The sequence below is a fragment of the Carettochelys insculpta genome, chromosome 11 (assembly GCF_033958435.1).
Source record: "Carettochelys insculpta isolate YL-2023 chromosome 11, ASM3395843v1, whole genome shotgun sequence".
Taxonomy (NCBI): Eukaryota; Metazoa; Chordata; order Testudines; family Carettochelyidae; genus Carettochelys; species Carettochelys insculpta.
The window spans coordinates 13569607-13594453 of record NC_134147.1 but is presented as its reverse complement, the minus strand read 5'-3'; the positions used below and the strand labels follow the sequence as shown (position 1 = coordinate 13594453).

Genomic DNA, 24847 nt, shown 5'->3' with positions numbered 1-24847 from the left:
GGAGTGCAGGATTATAATTAAAAATGAAGAAACTGGAGAAATGGTGTCGGGCAAATTAGATGAAATTCAATAAGGACAAGGCAGAATACTCAGAAGGGAATAATGAGTTTCACACATATGGAAAATGGCTATCGAGGAACGAGGGGTCATAGTGAACCATCAGTTAAATATGAGTCAACACTGTGACACAGCTGCAAAAAAGGCAACCGCCATTCTGGAATGTGTTAATAAGTGTGTTTGGTGAGCAAGACACAAGACTTGAGTCTTCTGCTCTACTCTACACAGAGTAGGCCTCACCTGGAGCACTGTTTCCAGTAGGCCTCACCTGGAGCACTGTTTCCAGTTCTGGATGCCTCATTGGAGGAAAGAAAGGTGGAAACATTGTAGAAAGTGCAGAGAAGAGCAACAAAAATGATTAAAGGTTGAAAAACACGATTTAAGAGGAAAGATGGAAAGAGTTGGGTTTGTTTAGTTTGGAAAAGAGGAGACTGTGAGGGGCCACAATAACAACTTTCAAGTACTGAAAAGGTATTTACAATGAGGAGGTAGAGAAATTATTCTCCCTAACCTCTAATGGTAGGACAGGAAGCAATGGTCTTAAACTGCAGAAAGGAAGGTTTAGGTTGGACATTAGGAGAATTTTCCTGACTATCAGGGTAATTAAATACTGGAATAAATTGTCTAAGGCAGTTGTGGAATCTCCATGAGAACTGAAGAGCTGTTTAGACAATGATCAGGGATGGTCTAGAAGGTGCTTGTTCCTACCATGAATGCAGGGGACTGGATTTGATGACCTTTTGATGTTACTTCTAGTTCCAGTATTCTATAATTCTATGTCTTCTAGTTTAAATAACCAAGTGACTACAGCCAAACAGTAACAAATGTGCTATATAATTTAGAAATATGCACCTGTCTGTCCATCTGTAAGTCCATTTGTTCAAGAACTCCTAAATTATAGGCACTAGAGTCACCAAATTTGGTATGCAGAGTCCTCTTATCAAAACTTAAAGCATAGTTATGGTTTGATTGTTCCAGGACAATGGACTTTGCCTGGAATCTGATTTTTCTCATTAAATGGAAGGGGAAGGGGAGCCTGATAGCAGGGGCAGTTATACTGCAGAGTGACCACAGGGAACAGCCACAGCAGTAAGACAGTGGCCAGCTGAGGCTGCGTCTCTGCATGGTGCAAGCCACCAGCCACAGGTAAGCGGCCCGCCTGCACCAAAGCCTCAGTCCAAACCACTCCCTCTCCCTAAAAGCCCTTGGCTCGAGTGCCAGCCCCAGTGGTGAGGAGCCCCAGTGGCCCCACCACTGCAGCTGGCCCAGGAAGCAGATGCTAGCCAGGGCTGGGCAGTGCAGTCCCTGCTGCTGCTGCCCGTCGGAAAGCACTACTAGTAGAGCAATGCAGCCCCCACAGGCCCAAGAAATAGACACTGGCTAGGGTCCCCCAATGCATGCCACTAGTGCCCTGAGCCCCACACAGCTCCAAACCCTGCTCTGACTCCTACTCCTCCTGCCCTGAGCCCCCACAAAGACCCACACAATGCTGGGTACGTCTGCTAGTTATTTATAAGCACGTGGTCAAAATATTTACACGTGAACTGAACACAGAGATTTTGGTTGGTTCCAGCTTTGTCAGGGAGATGTTAACAATAAACCTTCCTCAAGTTTATGCTTTTATTCCTTTTAATAAACAAATGATGTTATTTCCTGTTATTTTTTTAGCTGAAATCTGGTTTGGGGTAACTACTGGTCCAACATGCACAATCCTTTTTAACTAGACTTCAGAATTTGGGTCTCTTCATTCTTCTGTTTTGTCAATTACCTTTCAGACTCAGTTTTGCCAAGAGAACCATATTCTGTCAATGCTGTCCCTTAACTGCGAACAGACCTGCACTTTATGTGATGTGAAAAAACACATACTTGCTTTTTTAAAAAAGAATTAACCTTTTATATTCTATACAGCCCATTAGCATCCTACTTCATCACTTACAGATCACTTCTGGAAATGTATTAGAGTATCTATTTCTGTCATTCATAGTTACCAAGAAAACCTGGCAGTGCAGGCACACAGGGCTTTCTACATTTTCAATAATGATTTTGGGGTGACTCAATTTTTGGGTGTCCAACCTCAGACATATCAAAGGGGAGTGAGTGCCAGTACAGAGGAGCTTCTGTCTTCTGAAAATCACTAGTTGTGTTGGAAAATTTAAGCTTGTATTGATGGTTTTTAAAGTGCTAAAATATTCTTCCCAAAATACTCCCTCCAAAAACCAAAAGTTGGTAGATGGGAATCTGTGTGTTTTAGGGAGTTATGGTGTTTTAGGGTGTTGGAAAGTGATTTGTCAGATGAAGGTTAAGTGTTGAGATGCACATTCCTGGTGATAAATATCATTGCAATGTGGTCTATTTCTCTGAACCAGGTCTTTCAGAACCATCTGCCTGCTCTGCAAACTCACTGATGCACAGTAGAATTATGGGCATTTGATTTCTATAACCTAGAGCACGTGTCAGGTTATTTGCACTGGAACTGAGTATGATCGGTCATAGTTTCTTTAAAACAGAAGTAGGGCAGCGTGCATCCCTACAACAGCCCCTTGCAGTGTGGTACATTTATTCATATCTCTGACTCACAGGATAGTCCAACCAATTCTCGGAAAGCTTATGCTAGATGTTAAAAATCTTGCAGATTATTGTCCTATCTCTAGTCAAACAAGTAGCAATGACCTTCCACCTGTAGCACATGGTTCCAATGGGCCCAGCATAAAAATCTAGTTTCTACCATGAGATAACTGGCTCTGTGGATAGGGGAAAATCAATGGATGTGATTTATCTTGACTTTAGCAAAGATTTTGATAGGGTCTCCCACAATATTCTTGTTGGCAAGTTAAAGGAATGTGGATTGGATAAATGGATGGTAAGATGGATAGAAAGCTGGCTAGAAGGTCGGGCCCAGAGGGTAGTGATCAATGGCTCGATGTCGGGATGGTGCTCGGTTTCTAGTGCAGTGCCCCAAGGTTCACTTCTGGGTCCTGTTCTGTTCAACATATTTATCAATGACCTGGATGCGGGGGTTGGATTGCACCCTCAGGAAGTTTGCAGATGACGCTAAGCTAGGGGGAGAGGTAGATGTGCTGGAGGGTAAGGATAGGGTCCAGAGTGACTTAGGCAAATTGGAAGCCTGGGCTGCAAGAAATCTGATGAGGTTCAATACGGACAAGTGCAGAGTCCTGCACTTGGGCGGGAAGAATCCCAAGCATTGTTACAGGCTGAGGTCCAATTGGCTCAGTAGTAGTTTTGCAGAAAAAGGCCTGGGAGTTGTTGTGGACAAGAAGATGGACATGAGTCAATAGTGTGCCATTGTAGCCAAGAAAGCTAATGGCATATTAAGTATCGGAGGGGTAGCTGTGTTAGTCTGGATCTGTAACAGCAACGAAGGGTCCTGTGGCACCTTATAGACTAACAGAAAAGTTTTGAGCATGAGCTTTCGTGAGCACAGACTCACTTCATCAGATGCTGGTCTTGGAAATCTGCAGGGCCAGGTATAAATAAGCCAGAGCAAGGGTGGGGATAACAAGGTTAGCTCAGTCAGCAAGGGCGAGGCTTACTACCAGCAGTTGATCTGGAGGTGTGAATACCAAGGGAGGGGAAGCTGCTTCTGTATTTAGCCAGCCATTAGCAGTCTTTGTTTAAGCCAGAGCTGAGGGCATTGAATTTGCAGATGAATTGTAGCTCAGCAATTTCTCTTTGGAGTCTGGTCCTGAAATTTCTTTGCTGTAGGATAGCTACTTTTAAGTCTGCTGCTGTGTGGCCTGGGAGATTGAAGTGCTCTCCTACGGGTTTTTGTATATTGCCATTTCTGATGTCTGATTTGTGTGCGTTTATTCTTTTACGTAGAGACTGTCCAGTTTGTCCGATGTATGTAGCAGAGGGGCATTGCTGGCACAGGATGGCATAAATTATATTGGTAGATGTGCAGCTGAATGAACACACAATGGTGTGGCTGATCTGGTTAGGTCCTGTAATGGTGCTGCTGGTGTAGATATGTGGGCAGAGCCAGCAACGAGGTTTGTTGCACGGATGGGTCCCTGAGTTAGAGTGACTGTGGTCCGGTGGATAGTTGCTGGTTAGGATTTGCTTCAGGTTAGCAGGTTGTCTGTGGGCAAGGACTGGTCTGCCTCCCAAGGCCTGTGAAAGTAGGGGATCATTGTCCAGGATGGGTTGTAAATCCCTGATGATGCGCTGTAGAGGTTTTAGCTGAGGACTGTAGGTGATGGCTAGTGGTGTTCTGTTGGTTTCTCTCTTGGGCTTGTCCTTTAGTAAGAGGCTTCGTGGCACACGTCGGGTCTGTTGATCTGTTTTTTCAATTCCTCAGGTGGGTATTGCAGTTTCAAGAATCATAGAATCATAGAACACTAGGACTGGAAGGGGCCTCGAGAGGCCATCGAGTCCAGTCCCCTGCCCCGACGGCAGGACCGACCGCTATCTACACCATCCCTGATAAACATCTATCTAATCTGTTCTTAAATATCTCCAGTGAGGGAGATTCCACAACCTCCCAACTGATTAATGAAAATGCAGGTTACTCATCCTTATCTCACAAGGATACACAGAAAAATATTTTAGGTCTGCTGTAGTGCCGAGACCAGATGTAGTTTTTGACAGAATCAGACAAATGATATTTTATATTCTTCTCTGGATTCTCTACTCATTCATGATATATTAAAACTGTACCACATCCAACACCCCTCCTACAGACTGCACCCCACACTGCCTCTCCCCACCCAACCCTCTGCTCCAGCCTGGTGCAAGTAAGTGAGGGTGAGAGAGAACAAGAAATGCAGGGATGAGGCACGGAGTGTGTGGCAGGCAGGGCCTCAGAGAAGAAGCAGGGAGTAGGGGCAGGGCATCGGGTAAGGGTCTTTGGGTTTGTGCAGTTGGACAGTTGGCAGCATACTGCATGGGCATGTGGAAGACCCGTCTGTGCCAGAGGAGTGCACCTAGCAGCACAGCTGGCAGCTTGCTGGGCACCAGCAGCAGAGGTACAGCACTGCCCAAATGCCAGGCAGACCACATCCACACTGGCATGACGTGTGGGAAGAGGTGTGTGTGGCTCTTGACTATTTTGCCCAGGGTACTAGAATTGCTACCAGCAGGCCTGGGAATGCACACGGTATATCCCTGACACACTGCAGTCTTTCAGCCAACAGGACAGCCCCTGTTCCAACTATTTGTGGTTACTAGAGCATCTCAACCACAAATGGTTGTAAGAACTTTTTTAACAGTCAAATTAACTTGTTTTCCCCTAACTTTAATTTTCAGAAACAACTGAGCCATGTTAAATGAAACTTTCTGAAAGCAATTCAGTCACAGGCAGAAGCCCAGCATGGAAGCCTTCAGTTTGAATAGTTTGTTTGAGAAAATTGTAAACAACTGAAAACAAAGGATTTATAATGGCATGTGTCATATAAACTGGACTATAAACTCCACTACCACCTCTGCTTATAATTTGAGTAATATTTAGAATATGTGCTGCTTAATAATGCATTCCACAAATCACACTGGCTATGTCTACATGGGCAGCCTCTGTACAGGAAATCTCGACAGAACTTCTGTCGTCAGATTGCACCTACACACAATTTGCTCTGGCGACTGGGATCTGCCAGTCTGCACTGCCCTCTGGTGCCAGAAAGCGGAATGGCAGCTCTGCAAAGAGGGCTGCCAGGCAACTGGAAGCACTCTCTGTCGACAGAAGTGGCTACACTGCATTTTTTTGACAGTACTCTGTGCAGAGATTGTTATGCCTCAAATTTTTTAGGAATAATATTGTCGAGGAAAACGCAGAGTTCTGTCGAAACTTTGTCGACAGAACACTTTCATTGTGTAGGCCCTCCCTGAGTTATGTCGACAGAAGACCCTGTAGTGTAGACCCAGCCCAGAAGCCCTGTTCTGTCGACAGACCTTGCCCGTGTCCATGTAGCCAGTAATAGTTCCATTTACTTCAAATGGGACTTTAATCTGAAATTTAGTGATGTTATTGCTAGATTTACTTGCAGTAACCAAAACTCATTCTATATTCTCTAATTAACATCTCCATTTTGTGCAGAACTGCTTAATATGCTCATGGACAGTTGGCATAGTGGTACTTCATTTGTGCAATCATGGCACAGCTCTTACCATAGGTAACTGAAAGTCCTAAATGAAGATTCAAAACAATTGAGCAATAGAGATTGGTTATAGTTGCCATAGTTTCCTTTCATGCATTTTATTTGGGTTCTCACAAAGGATGTGACACATGAGTTTTGTTCTTCCCTTTTGGAAATAGCGAAGAAGAATCAGTTCCCAACTGATTAATGAAAATGCAGGTTACTCATCCTTATCTCACAAGGATACACAGAAAAATATTTTAGGTCTGCTGTAGTGCTGAGACCGGATGTAGTTTTTGACAGAATCAGACAAATGCTATTTTATATTCTTCTCTGGATTCTCTATTCATTCATGAAATATTAAAACTGTACCAAGTTTCTATTTTTCTTCACAGAAGAGAAGTGTGTCAGTTTGAATGATAGCCTATTCAATCTCCATATTTAAAAATAGCAAACATGAGAGGGGAAAGTAGCTTTTGCATCATTGTGGATTCATAAATTTATTTTCCTTTTGGAAAACAAAACTTGATGGTAACTCTTAAATAACTGCAGTAGAGCACATTTTCCTTCACTTTTCCACAATTTGAGAAACATACTCATTTAAAAAAATGATATTTTAGGTTGATTGTATTTACAATTTGTAGCTTTTTGGAAGCTATGCAACACTTGAGAAACCTGGGGATTAGGTTCCTAAATGTATTTATCCATGACCTTTCAATACTGAAGATTGAAGAAAGACTAAAGAATGTGAAAGCTAATCTGCTACCAGTATGGTATGTCAGAAGCTGACATTTTTAGTTTACAAATGTGGAATGAGAATCTCTTATAGTGCACAAAATAATTTTACAAAAGGTCTTTATGAAAGTTCAAGAGTGTGACCCCTTAAGTTGAAGTGTACCCTTTATTGACTTTTAAACTATCTTTTAATCGGTTTCTTGTTACTTAAAGAAGAAACCATTTTAATTACTAATTTTTAATATAAAAGCACTGGAGATATAAAATTAAAAATAGGTATTTCTGTTCGCAGAATGTAGATGAGGGTGAGCTGAAGTGCTAGTGTTTTAAGTACTGCTTCTTGTTATTTTTCAGGTCTGAAGGTGAAAGCTCAAGAAGCATCAGGTATGTCTTTCCTTGTCATTCCTTCCTTCTGTAACACAGTCCCTATGGAGCTGGCTATTTTAAGGAAACAATATGCTTTGATTTCTGTCTGAATATGGCAAAATCACTGCTTAGCATTAAAAAGGCTTCATTTAAAAGCACAATATAAAGAGAATGTTTTACAATCTTAATTTTTTGTTTTAAAATTTGTCGTTTTACACAAAAACAAAAGTGGGCTAAAATCATTGTGTTTCAGTTGGGACCAACGAAAAGAGAAGCACCATTTTTGCTGGCCTTGTTTAGCTGCAATGGACTGCAAGAAAGTTTAGTTCAGATATGTTTGAGAATTTTCTGTACCTTAGTAAAATCAAGACTGGGATAGCCAGAGAATATAATTTCATTGTTGTTGCTAGAATTCTTAGTTCTTATTGTATTGCACATTGGCCACTACTTGGGCAAAGGAACTCAGTGATGTTGGTTCTTGGATGTAACAGCTGTCAAAGGACATATCAATACAAAAAGTATGTCCCTCTGCTCTCAAGTTTGGTTTTCTTTGTACAGTCCTGTTTCTTTTCTGTATCAGAGGAGAGACACATCTCAGTTTTTCCTTAAGCTAATTTTATTTCATAGAGATTTTGCTGCCCTTGGAAGATTTTGATGCTCAGGGCAACAGAGCTGTAATGCAAGTAACATATTTTAGTTACTGTCTTGAATTTTCCACACACACTGAAAATATATTTATATTTGTCATAGCTGTGAACTGTGGAATTCTCAGTGGGCATTTAAAATGAGACAGACCTTTTAAAACTGCATGCTTGGAGCCTGTTTCTGCATTTTACTCACATTCATATTCAGTTTAGCTAAAACAAATACCTTGATACACAAGGAATGAAGGCTTCAGTTCATAATTGTTAGATCCAGAATGGCAGACAGAAAATCTCTGCCAAAGTTCTGCAGTTTGCTATTTTTGTGGTTGCCATGTTTCTCTTCCTGCTGACACTTGAAGCTATTGCCATCAGAAAACCACCACCACCACCATCACAAAAAACCCACCCCAGGCTGCTTCTGTCTGTAATAGCTGCAAAATCTCACTGGCTTGCAGATTAATCAGTTTGAAATTTGTGTATCAGACACCAGGGGATTTTCTAAAAAATGACTGCAAGCTCTGCTTTGAATCATGCACCAGCATCCTCTGCTTTTCAGCTGATTGCTTAATTAGGACACTTTCCAATAAATAGTGAATCAATGTGGAGCTGACCTGCATGTGTAAGAGAACCAGAAAACCTGTTCTGTTCATATAATAGGAGAATTAGAATAATTGGCCAGTAGTTGGTGAAGAAGGCATAAGGAGATGCACAACTCCCTTAAATTAGTAATTGGCATGGCCCTACATTCCTAGCATTAAAGAAGAAAATATTCTTAGTGCAATAGATTCAGATTATTCATAAAAGAATGAGTATATAGTTACTGTTTCAAAGTGTTTGAAAACACAGCATGCTATAAATGTGCAAACTGCCATATTTTGTTCATTCAGATAAATTCTGAGGTCCGTTTTAAATTTGCCTGAAAACTGAAAAGGGAGCACAGAATTTGGTCTATTTATTATGCTGAGAAGCAGCACTATAAAGGCCCCCATAACTTAAAGCCTTGCCTAGAGCTGCTTTCTGTTCCCTTAATTGTCGAAGATACTGTAGGTTGTCCACACAACAATTATACAGGGGTAAGAGAACTTCTTATTGCACAAAGTCCAATGGCCAGGCAGTGGAGTTTGACCACTTCAATAAAAATTATTAATAATATGCGGTGTGTTTTTTCCTAGAAAAAAAGGTGCCAGAACTCAAGTCTGATTCCTCATAGGGGTTGATGTGTTCCGTTTTAATGCCTTGGTCCCCATGCTGCTGTGGGACTGGCGGGGACTCCTGCCTCGGTCCTCATGCTGCTGTGGCACCAGCACTGAAAATTTTTTGGTGTTCTAATGGACAAAATGTTCCAGAACGCCAATCTGGTGCATTCCACCAGACAAAAAGCCCTGATAACATGCACATTTTACCCATAACCTCTTCCTGTTCTTTGCATTATTAACCTACTTAGGAGGCAAGTGGTATATAAAAAAAATCACACACTAGCTAAAATTACATTGATTTATATTCTGATCTCAATTCTCTCATAAAAGCTGAGACTCACTCTCCTGCCATCAGTAGAGTTACTACAGCCATACAGTGATATGCTGAGATCAGATGAGTCCCTAAAGTGCCGGAGAACTCATTGTGAGTTTTGTCCCTAATGAGTTGCTTCTGTGGCTTGTTCATTTCTCTGTCTTTGGGTTATCTTCATGTGACGTTACCACTACCAAGAGCTTGAGTTCCAGGCATGGACCATGACCCGAGCCCTCCCTTGGCAGACACTCTGTGGCCTCAAGCCCCGACCTTAGCCAGCCAGTCCTGCTGTGGCCCCTGCCTTTCCCAGTGAGTCAGGAACGTAGACAGTTTAGGGAAGACAATTCCTTCCTTACCTGCATTCCTGTCCCTCGTGAGTGGGGAGTTCCATTAGTCTTCATGCTGCCTTCAAACAAATGTGTTTTAAAGTATTTACTAGCCACTATAATGAGGATAACAGATTAAACTCAAACTCTTCAGCCCTCAGTACACCTTTACCCTAAATACATGTGAAAACAAATAGGATCTGTAGCTCACTTACAAGACTAATAAAACCAGGCTTTGTTGACAGGAGGAAGGGACAGAGTTGTAAAGTTGGGGAATGTCCTGTCTATAGTATCCTGCTGTGGATTGTTTAGCCTGAACATTTCAGCAGACTGAAGTTGTGACGGTGCAGACAGAGGCATTTTCTCAGGTAACCAGATCTGAAAGCATCTAGTACTTGAATGACAAATACCAACACCTTGAATTCCTCCTAAAAGCTAGATGTGATGTTCTCTCACTTCTTCACTACAGGGAATATCGACCCTGCCACAGTCGATTTTCCAGAGTTCAGTTTAGCGCACTGTGACAGGGTCAATCCCACTGCTAGGCCCCAGCTCCCTGTCTGGATGGGGCTGGAGTAGAGGACCCATGGTAGCCTGTGGCAAGGGGAGCCCAAAAACTTCCTGTCGGAGCTCTTTACCTCCCCTCTGCGGTCTTTGGCAATGCTGGTCTCTTCTGCCCCTACTTCTCTCTGTTACTCTCTGCAAGTCACCAGGGCCTGATGAAATGCATCCTAGAATCCTCAAGGAGCTGATAGAAGAGGTAGCTGAGCCGTTAGCTCTCATTTTTGGAAAGTCATGGGAGACAGGAGAGATTCCAGAAGACTGGAAGAGGGCAAATATAGTGCCCATCTACAAAAAGGGGAATAAGAACAACCCAGGAAATTACAGGCCAGTCAGCTTAACTTCTGTGCCAGGAAAGGTAATGGAGCAGGTAGTTAAGGAAGTCATCTGCAAGCACTTGGAAGGTAGTAAAGTGATAGGGAACAGCCAGCATGGTTTTGTAAAAAACAAATCATGTCAAACCAACCTGATAGCTTTTTTTGACACAATAACGAGACTCGTAGATAAGGGAGAAGCAGTGGATGTGGTATACCTAGACTTTAGTAAAGCATTTGATACGGTCTCGCATAATATTCTTATCGACAGACTAGGCAAGTCCAACTTAAATGGGGCTGCAATAAGGTGGGTGCATAACTGGCTGGCTAATCATACCCAGAGAGTAGTTGTTAATGGTGCTCAATCCTGCTGGAAAAGCATAACAAGTGGGGTTCCGCAGGGGTCTGTTTTGGGACCAGTTCTGTTCAATATCTTCATTAATGATTTGGATATTGGCATAGTAAGTATGCTTATTAAGTTTGCAGATGATACCAAGCTGCGAGGGGTTGCAACCACATTGGAGGATAGGGTCATAATTCAGAATGATCTAGATAAATTGGAGAAATGGTCTGAAGTAAACAGGATGAAGTTTAATAAAGATAAATGTAAGGTGCTGCACTTAGGAAGGAATAATCTGTTTCACACATACAGAATGGGAAAAGACTGTCTAGGAAGGAGTACAGCAGAAAGGGATCTAGGGGTTCTAGCAGATCACAAGTTAAATATGAGTCAACAGTGTGATGCTGTTGCAAAAAAAGCGAACGTGATTCTGGGATGCATTAACAGGTGTGTTGTGAACAAGACACGAGAAATCATTCTACCGCTCTACTCTGCGCTGGTTAGGCCTCAGCTGGAATATTGTGTCCAGTTCTGGGCACCCCAATTCAAGAAAGATGTGGAGAAATTAGAGAAGGTCCAGAGAAGAGTAACTAGAATGATAAAAGGTCTGGAGAACATGACTTATGAAGAAAGGCTGAAAGAATTGGGCTTGTTTAGCTTGGAAAAAAGAAGATTGAGGGGGGACATGATAGCGGTTTTCAGATATCTTAAAGGGTGTCATAAGGAGGAGGGAGAAAACTTGTTCTTCTTGGCCTCTGAGGAGAGAACAAGAGGCAATGGACTTAAGCTGCAGCAAGGGAAGTTTAGGTTGGACATTAGGGAAAAGTTCCTAACTGTCAAGGTGGTCAAGTACTGGAATAAGTTGCCAAGGGAGGTTGTGGAATCTCCCTCGCTGGAGATATTTAAGAACAGATTAGATAGATGTCTATCAGGGATGGTGTAGATAGTGGTTGGTCCTGCCGTCGAGGCAGGGGACGGGACTCGATGGCCTCTCGAGGCCCCTTCCGGTCCTAGTGTTCTATGATTCTATGATTCACCTCCCCCAGCTTCCTCTTCTGCTCTACTCCCCCATTCCCAGAAGGGGAGGCTTTTTAAACAGTCCTGTGGCAGCCCAAGTGAGCTCAACTGGCCCTAATTGATTTGTAGCAGCCTCTCCTTGGCTTCTCCCCCAGGTCGGCAGCTCCTCGCTGCCCTGAGGGATCCCTCTGTTCAGGTTACTCCTGCACCCCAGAACCTCCACTCCTCCTTTAGGAGTAAGGGAAGTTGATCAGAGTGCAGGCTCCCATTGACTTCTAGTAGCAGAGAAAGCACAGAAAGCTGAATGTAGGTACATTGACTATGTAATTAACGTAACTTCAATTACCTGCCTTAATTTGCTCTTCCTTTTTAGGGTAGAATCCCTATCTATGTGAAAGTCAGCTCTAGCTTGAGTGGTCTTAAGGTGTAGTGCCAAACAGACTGTATTATGTAAATTAGAAATAGCCTAGCACAAAGGGTGTATTTAAGGGTAGGCCAGGCCTAACATATCTTGTGGCTGAGAAACCCACAGTGAGGCAGCCCCTACACAGTCCACTTATATTGTGATTTGCAGAGTGTAGGTGAATTGAATCCAAAATGGCTTTGTATCCTTCTGTCTGTTTGTGCTCCTGCTTTTGTTCCCTTCTGATCTTACTACTTTTGCTTTTCTTTGTTTTCCACAAAGGCCTTTTATATCCTGAAATAACTTCTTGACCTTGTGGTCAAGCTGCCTGTATTGATTTGCTGCTTTATTGCGTTGTTCGTAGTACATAGCTCAAGGTGCAATTTAATCATCTCAAATGATGCTATGAAGGCAGTGCAGAGAGCAACACTTCAGTTCATTGACAAGCAGAAATAATCACCATTTTGCTACCCACAAATGAACACATCAGTGAATGTGAAAATGCTGGCAAGATCAATTTGTCGATCATAATCTGGGTCAAATTGTTCTCCATAGAATCCATGGCATACTGTAGAAAGGTGATATGCTGCAGTCTGGTAACAATCCAGGAGTACGCTGCTGTGTGTGAATAGTGACCGGACAGCTAACAGACACTGGTGAGCAGTGTTATTCAGGGTTTGGTACACTTACAGAAGATAAGCAAGAGAGGGGGCAGTGCCTGGAATTCACATATGTCAGACGCTTACTAGCAACTGAACAGAGACATCAGTTTGTACTAATAAAAGTAAGCATTGTTTTTGCAAAGAAGGAAAAAAATAAGGCGTCTGTAGGATTGGATAACTAATGGGACCAATAATGAAACACAGAGCCCCTTGCCCCAGCTCAACAAAAGGCATTAGCATCCTGTGCTATTTAGTGACTTAACGTATGCAAAATGAGTCTTAATACCTGTTGGAATAGTGTACAAGTTATAGCAGCCAGTACCATAATTATGTTTGCAGGCTCAGCAAATCGACATAGAAGTTTAGAGTGGTAGGGGAGCTGGGCTTCTCTCCCATCTGTAAATGTGCTCAGCGTAGGTCAGAGATGAAGCATTGTGGAGAATGGGTCAATTAATGTCTGTGACTCTTAGTTCTTTACATTAACAGATGGATTAATTTAGCTGCCCTACTGGCACGTTTTATATATCAGTACCAGTCTTGTTAAGCGACCCTACCTAGAATGTTCCTTCCCATCCAATGCATCTGATAAAGTGGGTCTTTGCCCAAGAAAAAGCTTATGCTCCAGTACATCTGTCAGTCTATAAAGTACCACAGGACTTCTCATTGTTTTCAAAGTTACAAATGGAGTTTTGCAATGGTTTCAGGACCTGGCTCCAATTTAACAAATAAAACAATGATAATCATGGAACTTAAATACAGTTTTATCAAATTCAAATGCTTGGTAAGATTTGGATTCACACAGTAAATTGGAAGTGAATGAATACATTGGATAAAGTATTTTGTGTCTAACTTATGTGTTTATTATTTGTATTATGGTGATTCCTGAAGGCCCAAGCTGAGGTGAGAAGTTGGTCCTATAAAACCTAGCAGTTTACCTATGTTTTCTCTCTAATTTCCTGGGACCAGTATAGAAGGATACTGCATGCTTCCAAGAGTGTAAGAATACCATTAGCAACACCTCAGAATGAAAAGATTTTTATCTTATCTCTGATTACGTAGCTGAATCTTTAATGTGTCTGACAGGCAACAAAAAGACAAAGAACTGAAGAATGTCTAAAGGGGTGTGGGCATTTTGGAAGAGACTGATTTACTTGTCATCTTCAATGAGGTGAGGGTCTTTCTGCCAAGCAAGGCTATGAAAGCATTCCCTAGCAGCAATACCAGTATCTGTACTATTACCTTCCTTAAAGTTCACTTTGAATTTCGTGTCCATTTCTCCTCTCTCCAACCCCCCAGGTTCCCTAGCAAGTGGGTGTCTACACTGCAGTGACAGAGTGTGATTCATGATTGCAAGATGTGTCAGAGCTAGCTTTTATCTTGCTAGCCCTGGAACTGCCAGTGAATTCATGGCAGCATGGGCTCTGCGCCAGGCTAGCCACTGAGCTGGATTCAGGCAGACTTACACAAACTGTACTGAAGTCGATGCAGCCACAGTTTCAACATGTAGCACTTGAGGTAGCTAGATTTAATCTCTCTGGGGTACCTCTTTGTCATCTGCAATCACACCCTGTCACTCCAGCATAGACACACGGTGTTAGACATATGGACAAATCCTCATCCTTTCCATGCACTGCAGCAGCCCAGAGGGGCTATGAAAAGGCACAATACTTTCTCCCATTGTCAGGCAACTGCTGGGTACTACAGGGGTAGTGGAGCTGCCCAAAGCCTTTCCCTCCACACAGCCTTTGGTGCCGTAACAGAGCCAGTTCCATAGACCCAGGTTCATTTCTCTGGGGCTCAATAAATATTTCATTATGTATACAGCACAGAGCTGCTCCAACAGGAGACACTGACAGACTGACTCTATAGCCCAGTTTTTGTGCACCCATCAGACTGGTGTTCCCACCTGCGTCCTTGAGGGCATCCATTGCACCAGCCTAATGGAGTCTGACTGTTCTGGCCAGCATCAAGGGAGAAGATGATTGTGACCTTACTCCCCAGCCCTTTAGTCCCCTTTCAGGTATCTGACACTTAGGAAGGAGCAGGGAGTACATGCCCCATCAAAAATGAGATCTGTTCCTGATCAGGAAGGCAAAGGGGCGGATTAGAATGAGGCACTGAAGAAGCATTCCAGGTCTGAGAAGAAACAAAACAGTTTTCTCCAATTACTTTATTTTGATTGATTGATTTAGAAAGAGGTTTATTAAAACTCAGTGTATGCTTACAAGTCAATTTCACATAAAATAAAGGTGTACAGAACTACAATGTGAATGTCATAGTCCAAGGGTCAGTCACATCAGTGTTCAGTTACTGTGTCATCTCTGATTCACTGAGTGCACATGACAGGGACCCTTGGCTGCTTCAGTTGTGATAGAAAGACTTTTTGTATGGTATTTATGGCAACCCTAAACATTAACAAAGTTATCACGGTATTAATCAAATTTTCTAAGTGCCAACATTGTAAAGGTCCAGTTGACCCTTCAGCTTTATGATGGAGTCTTCATCTTAATTTACTTATCACTTTTATTATTGTTAATGAAGATTAAATGGACAAAATAAGTACCTGATTATAAAAATAGCTTATATTGCTTTTGTCTTTTTAAAGATCTAAGATACATGTATTATTAGATTGAACTTCCTGTATGGTATTGCAATAAGTTCAGTTTAAAATGTTGTCAAAACTTTACTAATGTATTCTATAATAATATTTTCTATACTACAACCAAATAGGTTTTCAAAAAATTATCATCAGAAAATAAGCTCTTGATTGACACAGGGAGGAAATAGGATGCTTCAAGAAATAAAGAAACATTCACAAGAATGTGGGTTTTAGAGAGAAGTATAAACTGAAGATATCATTGTATTAGGCGCTGTGCAAATGTATCCTGAGTGTGTACTGCATATACCTACATGGCACACACAAAAGACATGATGGTATGGTCTCAGGGGGTAGCCATGTTAGTCTGTATCTTCACAAAACAGAAAAGCAGTCCTGTAGCACCTTAATTTATTAGATGATGGGCTTTTGTGGGAACTCTGAAGAATAAAAGTAGGTCTGTCCCACAAAAGCTCATCACCTAATAAATAATATTTTTAGTCTTTAAGATGCTAAGGACTGCTTTCTTTGTTTTATGATGGTATGGTGTAACGATGGTTGTGTTACTCAGGGGAAATGAAACTACAAATGAGGTCATCCCAAGTGCTGACCTCACCTTTATATCACACCAGTAGGTGTTCTATTTATGCCAAGTAGTTAACAAAAAAGTGTTTCACAAATATTTTAAGGAAGTGACAAAATGTGCTAGGTGCTGTACAAACACTAGTTTGAGACAAGTCCCTAACCTGAAGAACTTAGTGAAAAGAAATGAGACTGATTGGAGGTGAAAATGACTTATTTAAATTAGAAGAAAAGGTCTGTGTTAGAGACAAGCATAGAAACCTCATCTCCTGCCTCTTACCCCAGTGCCCTGTTCACTAGAATCACACTATCCATTGGGTCTTAATGAAGTTTACCTACTTTTTAGGAAAATATATAAGATACAAGTAGGGACAGTAGATAATACATGTATCTTTAATGACATTACATATGGAGTTTGATAATTAGATGTAATGGTCTGTGTGTATATTAGTTTTAAGTATATGTAATTACTTATACAAGTGCTGGAGTATAAAGATGCCAGCATATTAGCTAATAAGCATTCTTAAAAGGTGAGTAATGTTTTCCCTGTGAATCTGCTAATTAGAAACACACATCTCTTCCTGTTAATGTTTTTAAAATTAGATTAAGCTCCTATTAATACGTAACTGTAACTAAATGTTTTCTACAGTTGTTCTTGGCACCTATCAAAACCAATTAGCCATTTATTTATTAGCTCAGTCATGGGCTGGTGTATGTATTTATATAAAGGGAGATAAATTAAAATTAGATTTCTAAGGATGCAGGTGCTTTTTTTAGCATAACCTTTGTGAGCTCTAAGTACAGTAATTAACTTTAGATATTTTCCATTGTCCTTATTCAGTGTATATCTGCTAAGGTCCTGTCCGTAATGATGGATCAGTATATATAAGCACTCATCCTTCCACATTTTTTCATAATACAAATTCACAATATCCTCCAGGATTCATACACCGCACAGACATAACCCAATTCCTTGATAGTAGTGGAGATGACCCAGGCTTACCCTAGTGGTACAGAGAGCAGAGTCTGATGATTTTGCAGAATGGGAGTCAGCACTTGACCTGTGTAAATGTGATGGATTTCACAGTTTGCATCCAGTTTCACTTTCTAGGAGTTTGCTTCCATCATCTTTCCATGAACTTTTATAATAGAATGCATGCCAAAAAAAATTTGCTCAGTTGCAGATGGATTCAAATTAGCATTCCTTTTTCAGTGCTGGAATTATCATTATTTTATGGAAACCAAAACACAGCAGCATCAGTAGTGTTTTCAATTCCAGCAAAGTGAGAACTAGAGAATGAAACTAAACACAGACAAGATTTTCAAGAAGGTCTGATGGTAAGAGTCCAGCTTGAGACAACTTAGAAAGGTGAGACTTTCAGAAAGCACAGAGTACCAACTCTCTGATAATTAAGCTATTTAACGTGTCTTGGACTGGCCATGCAGAAAATTAAGAAAGAAGAATCACTAGTCGCTTCTGAAAACCTTAACCAGAAAGCAAAATTGCCAGTCCAGCGTCACTGTTTAAGCTGAATGAAATTTAACGGTTAACAAATAGTATAAATTATTTAAAAGAATGTTTTTATAAGCTTTCAGATTTAAGAAATAGATCATTAGTATGAAACAAGGAGCTTAAAATCTATTTTCATTTTAATATTCTCTTTTAGTTTTAATGGATGTGTGATTTTTTTTTAAAGGCAGAATTGCGGGTGGAGGAGGGAAATAACCTGTGATATAAATAATAGTTTTGTGTTTGGGTTCAACAAACTAAACATAAAACTAAAAGAGTCAGATGAGTTCTGGTACTGTATTGGCTGAATCATGCCACTGCCTCAAAAGTCGTAGCTCATGGCTGCGTGGTAATATGAGGTAACAGTAAGGGGAGAAGCAAAATAGCCTTTTAACCTAACTTCCCTGCCTCCAAATTATCTGTCAATGCCTTCAGCATATTAAAGCACCACTCTGAAGATTAGAATCCTTCATAACTGGAATAAAACTCCCAGATACTGTAAATGCTCCTAAAATAATTAGTCACAGCATACATTACGTTTTTGTTACAAAACATCTTTTATATGAGCTAAGCTAATGCTCATTATTTTACTTGTTCTCTTGCTACATTGAGTCCAATTTGTGAAGAAATGCAACAATAGCAAAGGGTTGATATGTTCATCAAGGGAAAATCAATTCCAAATTGACACAAGAATATATTTGACATGACAGCAGCTCTGAAAAGTGCCATAAGCACATAATCATTTTAATGAAATTGTTGGTTCAGGTAATGCATGTTATTAAAATGATTTAAGGTACAAAAGCAGATTTATATTTGTACTGAAAAATAGAACTGTAAATCCTATCAATATAGCACTTGTAAACTCTTCTGACAAAAACTTCTGTCGATAAATCACTGTAATCTAGACATAGCCTTATGCACTGAGCTCGACAGTCTAAACTGAACAAACACATCTTCATACCTGCCTATATGCAGTTGTGACTGTTCAGGGAAGCTGGGTAGTTGTGTGTTCCACATACGAATCAGTATTTGTACTTGTACTAGTGGCAGAATTGTGTGCGCACCATTGTACATATTTTTCTCATAAGCTGCGTCTACACGTGCACGCTACTTCGAAGTAGCGGCACCAACTTTGAAATAGCGCCCGTTGCGTCTACACGCGTCGGGCGCTATTTCGAAGTTAACTTCGACGTTAGGCGGTGAGACGTCGAAGTCGCTAACCTCATGAGGAGATAGGAATAGCGCCCTACTTCGACGTTCAACGTCGAAGTAGGGACCGTGTAGACGATCCGCGTCCCGCAACGTCGAAATTGCTGGGTCCTCCATGGCGGCCATCAGCTGGGGGGTTGAGAGATGCTCTCTCTCCAGCCCCTGCGGGGCTCTATGGTCACCATGGGCAGCAGCCCTTAGCCCAGGGCTTCTGGCTGCTTCTGCGGCAGCTGGGGATCTATGCTGCAGGCACAGGGTCTGCAACCAGTTGTCAGCTCTGTGTATCTTGTGTTGTTTAGTGCAACTGTGTCTGGGAGGGGCCCTTTAAGGGAGCGGCTTGCTGTTGAGTCCGCCCTGTGACCCTGTCTGCAGCTGTGCCTGGCATCCCTATTTCGATGTGTGCTACTTTGACGTGTAGACGTTCCCTTGCTGCGCCTATTTCGATGTTGGGCTGAGCAACGTCGAAGTTGAACATCGACGTTGCCGGCCCTGGAGGACGTGTAGACGTTATTCATCGAAATAGACTATTTCGATGTTGGCTGCACGTGTAGACGTAGCCATAATCAGTTTCGAAAAACAGGGCTAGAAGCAAGAAATATCTCTGTGATAGACTTCTATAGTCTGTCTTGTTTCCATACTGACTCCAGAACATACTTCACACTTTCACTCCTATTGTTAGATGACCTTTTTTTATCTGAAGAAGTAAAGGGCTGGAAAAATTACTGACCATACAGGACTTTTTAGCCTTAGCCTTTTCCTGGGGTTATGAATATCTTTATTCCCTTTATTACATAAGAATTTGCATTCTAGTCTCCTCAGTGGCTAATAGTTTAATTAAAAATGATCCTGGGAGTAGTGTTTAAACATGACTTAGATATTTTGCTCATCTTCTGTGCTGTTTTAATGACACTGTTGGAAGGATTTCGATAAAAGTGTAATTGAAGGCAAATTGAAGTTGAGTGTCATAAATGACATTTTGTGAGAGCAGTGAACAATATAACATTTTAATGCAAGCATTTCCCCTTTCATTCTGTGTCTCAATTGCAAAAATATAAAACAAGGGCTGGCAACCAAAAGGGTATGTAGAGCCATTTTTTTTTCAAATTTATTAAAAAAAATATTCAAGAGCTGCAGTTGATGTGGATATGAGATGGTCTTTAATAAATAATGTCAAACCATACTTTTTCTAACTCCTGTTTTAAGAACAGTGCACACATGTATACCACAATGCCCTGCACATATTAAAAGGGGAGTTATTTTGAGATCACATCATTTGCTATTTAGATATCAGTTATTCATTGTTCGGCTTTTAGATGTTCACTTTTTATCAAAAGTAATCAGGAGGGTTTTTTTTTTTTAACTTTGCAATTACAGTGTCAGGAGCCATAAAGATGTCCTTATAGAGCTGCAAGTGGTTCCAGAGCTGTAGGCTGCAGACCTCCTGATTATGAAATTTGCATTCTGGTCAGTTCTGACTCTATTAAATTAAAAATACCAATCATTAATTTACTTTTCTAACCAATTCATTCGGTTCTATCCAGAATGCTAACCTGAACAACTAATGCTGATAATAAAATGTCATTTATCTTGATCATCATCCAGGTGCTGAGTAGATGGTATGCAGCCCTCAGATCCCACGCATCCTCGTTGATTTTGGCAGACCCCCTGAAACCTGCTTGTAGCCCCTCAGGGAGTTCCAGAGCACTGGCAGGGAATGGCTGCTATAGGATACTGTAATAATGACAAAGGATTAGCCAGCACATGCCCCCAAAATAGCAGAGAGTACTTTTGGATCCTTACTGAACCTCCAAATAAATGTGAGATTTGAGCAACTGGGAATTTTCACATCTTTTTGTTTTCTCATTTACCAGTCCACAAACTCAGCACTGCAGCTGTCTGCATTCGACTGCAGTGAGACATACTTCTCTATATTCTCCACGTACTTTGACATCAATAACCCTTCAGGTACAGCTGGAGATAAGGAATCTATCTCTAGAGATATTGATGTTCTTTTAATTTTCCTTGCAGTAATTCAAGCACTTCTTTCTGACCTTCATTATTTTTGTTATACTTTGTCAACTGTGAAATAAGCAAATGACAGCAATACACTTTATAGACAAATTCTCCATATTAAAACCACATCCATGGGTTAACAGAATCATTTAGGCAGAGCAAATATTCTACTGTTGATATGGTTATCCCAGGAGTATCACCAGAGGAAATTGTGTTTGGGAATAGAGCAACTTCAGAAGAAGAAAATATGTAATTAATAGTATAACCTTTGTTAAAAGAATTCTAATGATGACTAATGTAAAAGGGCATTAAGTTTCTGATAGCAAATTGAGCTGTCTTTATTTTTAAAAAAATGGTTCACCTTTAAACTCTTCCTGATTTTTATATTTTAATATATTATGTATTATTGTACTTTATATGAAGTCAAAATTGCAAGGAGTGAAGTTGTATATGCAGGTTAATTGAATTTTAACTAAATAAGTGCTAGAACATTAGCATTGCACAAATAAGATGTAAACTGATCTGAAAATTTGAGTTCTCATTTTCTGCTTCATTCTTGAAAGATTTTTTTTCTTTTTCTCCTTGTTTTTCTCTCTCTCTAGATTTCAGGTTGTTTAACCATAGGGCTCAGTACTGAATTTAAGAAATATACTAACTAAGAGTATGCCTGCACTAGGAAATTAGGTTGAATTTGTTAAGGTTGATTTTCTACCACCCAATTTTGTAAAGTTGAGGGTGCATGTCCACATTTGGATTGTGTCCTCATTAAATTTGCCAAGTTTGACTTTGTCAGCAAGGCACTGTGGGTACCAACCCACAGTGTTGCATTGGGCTGCGGTATGTTCTGGGCCTCAGCAGCCATGAGAGTGATGAGGACATCAGGGAGGACATGGACATATATCAATGTGAGATGCTGGACAGGAGGAACAGACAGATGCTGGCTGCACTTGATGCTTTGTACACAGTGAAGCATCAGTTGTGATGCCATGAAACAAGCTCAGATTAATGTGACCACATTGCTCTGCAGGACAATTGGCAGTGGCTACAAAACATTCATGTGCATAAGACCACTTCCATGGAACTTTGTGAATTGCTTTGCCTACCCTGAAGTGCTACAGTGCCAAAATGAGACCTCCTCTGACCATTCAAAAGCATGTGGAAATCACTCTGTGGAAGCATGCAATGCCAGACAGCTACCAGTTAGTGGGCAATCAATTCAGCGTAGGCAATTCGGAGTGGGCTGCTGTGATCCAGGTAGCCATGTCTATCAAGACCCTTCTGCTATGAAAGAGAGTGGGTGCATCTACACTAGGAACTAAATTCAAAGTTAACTTCGAAGTTAGGCACTACTTCGAAGTAGCCAGTACAGAGTCTACGCACATTTTCCCTCACTTCAAAGTTGGGAGTCCAACTTCAAAGTCCATTCCTAGGAAGTTTAACTTCAAAGTAGTGTGTGTGTAGATGCTCAACTTTGAAGTTGCTTCCTTTGAAGTTGTACTTTGAAGTAAGCAACTTTGAAGTTATTTTTGTAGTGTAGACACAGCCAGTGATTCTGAGAAATGCGCAGGACATAGTGGATGGTTTTGCCATGATGGGGTTCCCTAACAGCAGCAGGGTGATAGATGAAGTGCACATCCCTAACTTGGCACCTTGCCACAGAGCACATAAACCACAAGGGGTTCTTCTCCATGATGTCACAGATGTTGGTGGATCACAAGGGTCTTTTCACTGACATTAATGTGGGACGGTCAGCAAAGGTGTATGATGTATGCATCTTTAAGAACTTTGGTGTGTTTAGAAAGCTGCAGAATGGGACTTTCTTCTCAGACCAGAAAATCACCATTGGAGACATGGAGATGCCAACAGTGACTCTGGGTGTCCCAGCTTTACCTCTTGCTCCCTTGGCTTATGAAGCCATACACAGGCATCCTGGAGTTCAGTAAGAAGCAGTTCAACTACAGGATGAGCAATCACAGAATGGTAGTAGAATGTGCCTGTAGCCATTTAAAATCCAGGTTCAGGAACCTCCTAACTTGGTTAGACCTCAGTATCATGGTGGCAGCCTGCTGTATGCTTCATAATTTTTGTGAAAGCAGGGGGGAAAATTTCATGCCAGGATGGCAGGCAGAGGCAGATGATCTCACCAGTAATTATGAGCAGCCAGACAGCTGGGCAATAAAGAGAGAACAGTGAGGGTCACTGGTAACCAGGGAGGCTTTGAAAATCAGCTTTATGAATGACCACACAGTGACATGACAGTCATGTCTATTGCTCTTAAGGCAGTCCCGCTGAATGTTGTGTGCTTGCCTGTAAAACTTGTAAATTGATTTCCTCTCTTCCCCTCCTCCTCTTTCTCATACTCCATGTCTTCCTTGACAGAGGCTTCCTGAGGAATGTCCTCAGGCATCAACAGACTTTTTGGAGACAGTGTTTGGGTCGCTTCCCAGAATCCCATGCAACCACTCATAGAAGTGGCATATTTGTGGATATGACCCCAAATGTCTGTTTGCTTTCTTTGTTTTCTCATCTGTCTGCTAGAGTACCTTTATTTTCATGCTGCACTGCTGGTTGCTGCTGGTGTACCCTTTTTTCCTCCATGCCATGTTAGATATTTGCATATATGCCTGAATTTCTTTTTCTGCTTCATAGTTTCAGGAGCATAGATTCTTCCCCCGCCCCAGCAATGAGGTCTTGGTTCTTCTGCATGTCTCAAGCTGGAGCTTGTGTGTGACTTTGAGAATTCATGGCCAGATGTCCTGCTGAGGTGTGCTGTCTGCTCTGCTCATCACACTGGCCAAATTGGCAATGAATTCCATCTTTCCTGAGATGCTTCCTACTTACCTGGAGAGCAGCGGAGCTGAAAGTGATGGCCAGAGTGGTTACACTGACACACTGTGGGGTACATCAAGAGGCCTAGGAAGTCCAATTTCACGAATCTCCACTACCCTAAGGTTGACCATGCAAGGTCAAATTTGGCATTACTCCCCGTGAAAAGTAAGAATACAAATGTTGACCTTAGGAGCCCTTAAAATCTATTCCATGGCCCCTCTAGTGAGGATTGATTCCTTAAAAATTCGGCCTAAGTTGCCGACATTCAAATTCATCTCCTAGGCTGTGTCTACACTAGCAAGTACATTTGAAATTAGGATCGGAAGACTGAGCTCTTTCGAAAGAACCCGCGGAGCGTCCACACACACATACCGTGCTCTTTCGAAAGTAACTTCGAAAAAACTCCTGCGTTCTTTTAAAGTCGGTCCTCCGTTTCCAGGATGGGAAGAGCGCCCTCCTTCGAAAGATAATTTCAAAAGAGAACAAGTGTAGACGCTCCATGGCCTGCTCATTCGAAAGTGGGAGTCCTTCATAGTGGCGATCAGCTGGCAGGTGGCAGCGCTGCTGACAGCACAGATGGAGCTCCATGGCTCCAGCATCCAGCCACGCTTAAGAGGACGCAGGCTCCCAGAAACCCTCAGGCAGGAAGCTGAGAGTGTGCAGCCAGCAGTGAGGCCACACTGCTCTCCAGCTCGCCAGCCAGTCCCCCACACCACCCGGACCCATGGCCAGCCACCCAGACCCCCGCCCACCCCAGGGGCCCTCCAAAGACGGTGGGGAGGCGGGCCAGGCCCCAAAGCACCGAGCCCCCTCCTGGACAGAAGCCAAGATCCAGGACCTCCTCTCCCTCTGGGAGGATGAGGAGGTCCTCCAAAAACTGGGGTCCATCGCCGCAATGCGGTCACCTTCGAGTGGCTGGCAAAGGGGCTGCTTGGCCACGGCCACCCCACCCACACAGCGGACCAGGTCCGGTCAAAGGTCAAAGAACTGCCGCAGGGGTATTGCAGGGCCCGGGATGCAGCCGGGTGGTCAGGGGCAGCCCCCACAAGCTGCCCCTACTACAAGGATCTCCACCTCCTCCTGGG

The 24847-nt window shown here is 42.0% G+C and overlaps 1 protein-coding gene across 5 annotated transcripts in view; it reads left to right on the top strand.

The window, feature by feature from the left end:
• Positions 1–24847, top strand: part of IQSEC1 (IQ motif and Sec7 domain ArfGEF 1) — a 723956-nt gene that overhangs the window by 189525 nt on the left and 509584 nt on the right. For all 5 annotated transcript variants that reach the window (XM_075006130.1, XM_075006129.1, XM_075006127.1 and 2 more), the window contains exon 2: positions 7236–7265. In XM_075006130.1, coding sequence (XP_074862231.1) covers positions 7236–7265 — 30 coding nt within the window. The remainder of the gene's footprint in view (positions 1–7235; positions 7266–24847) is intronic.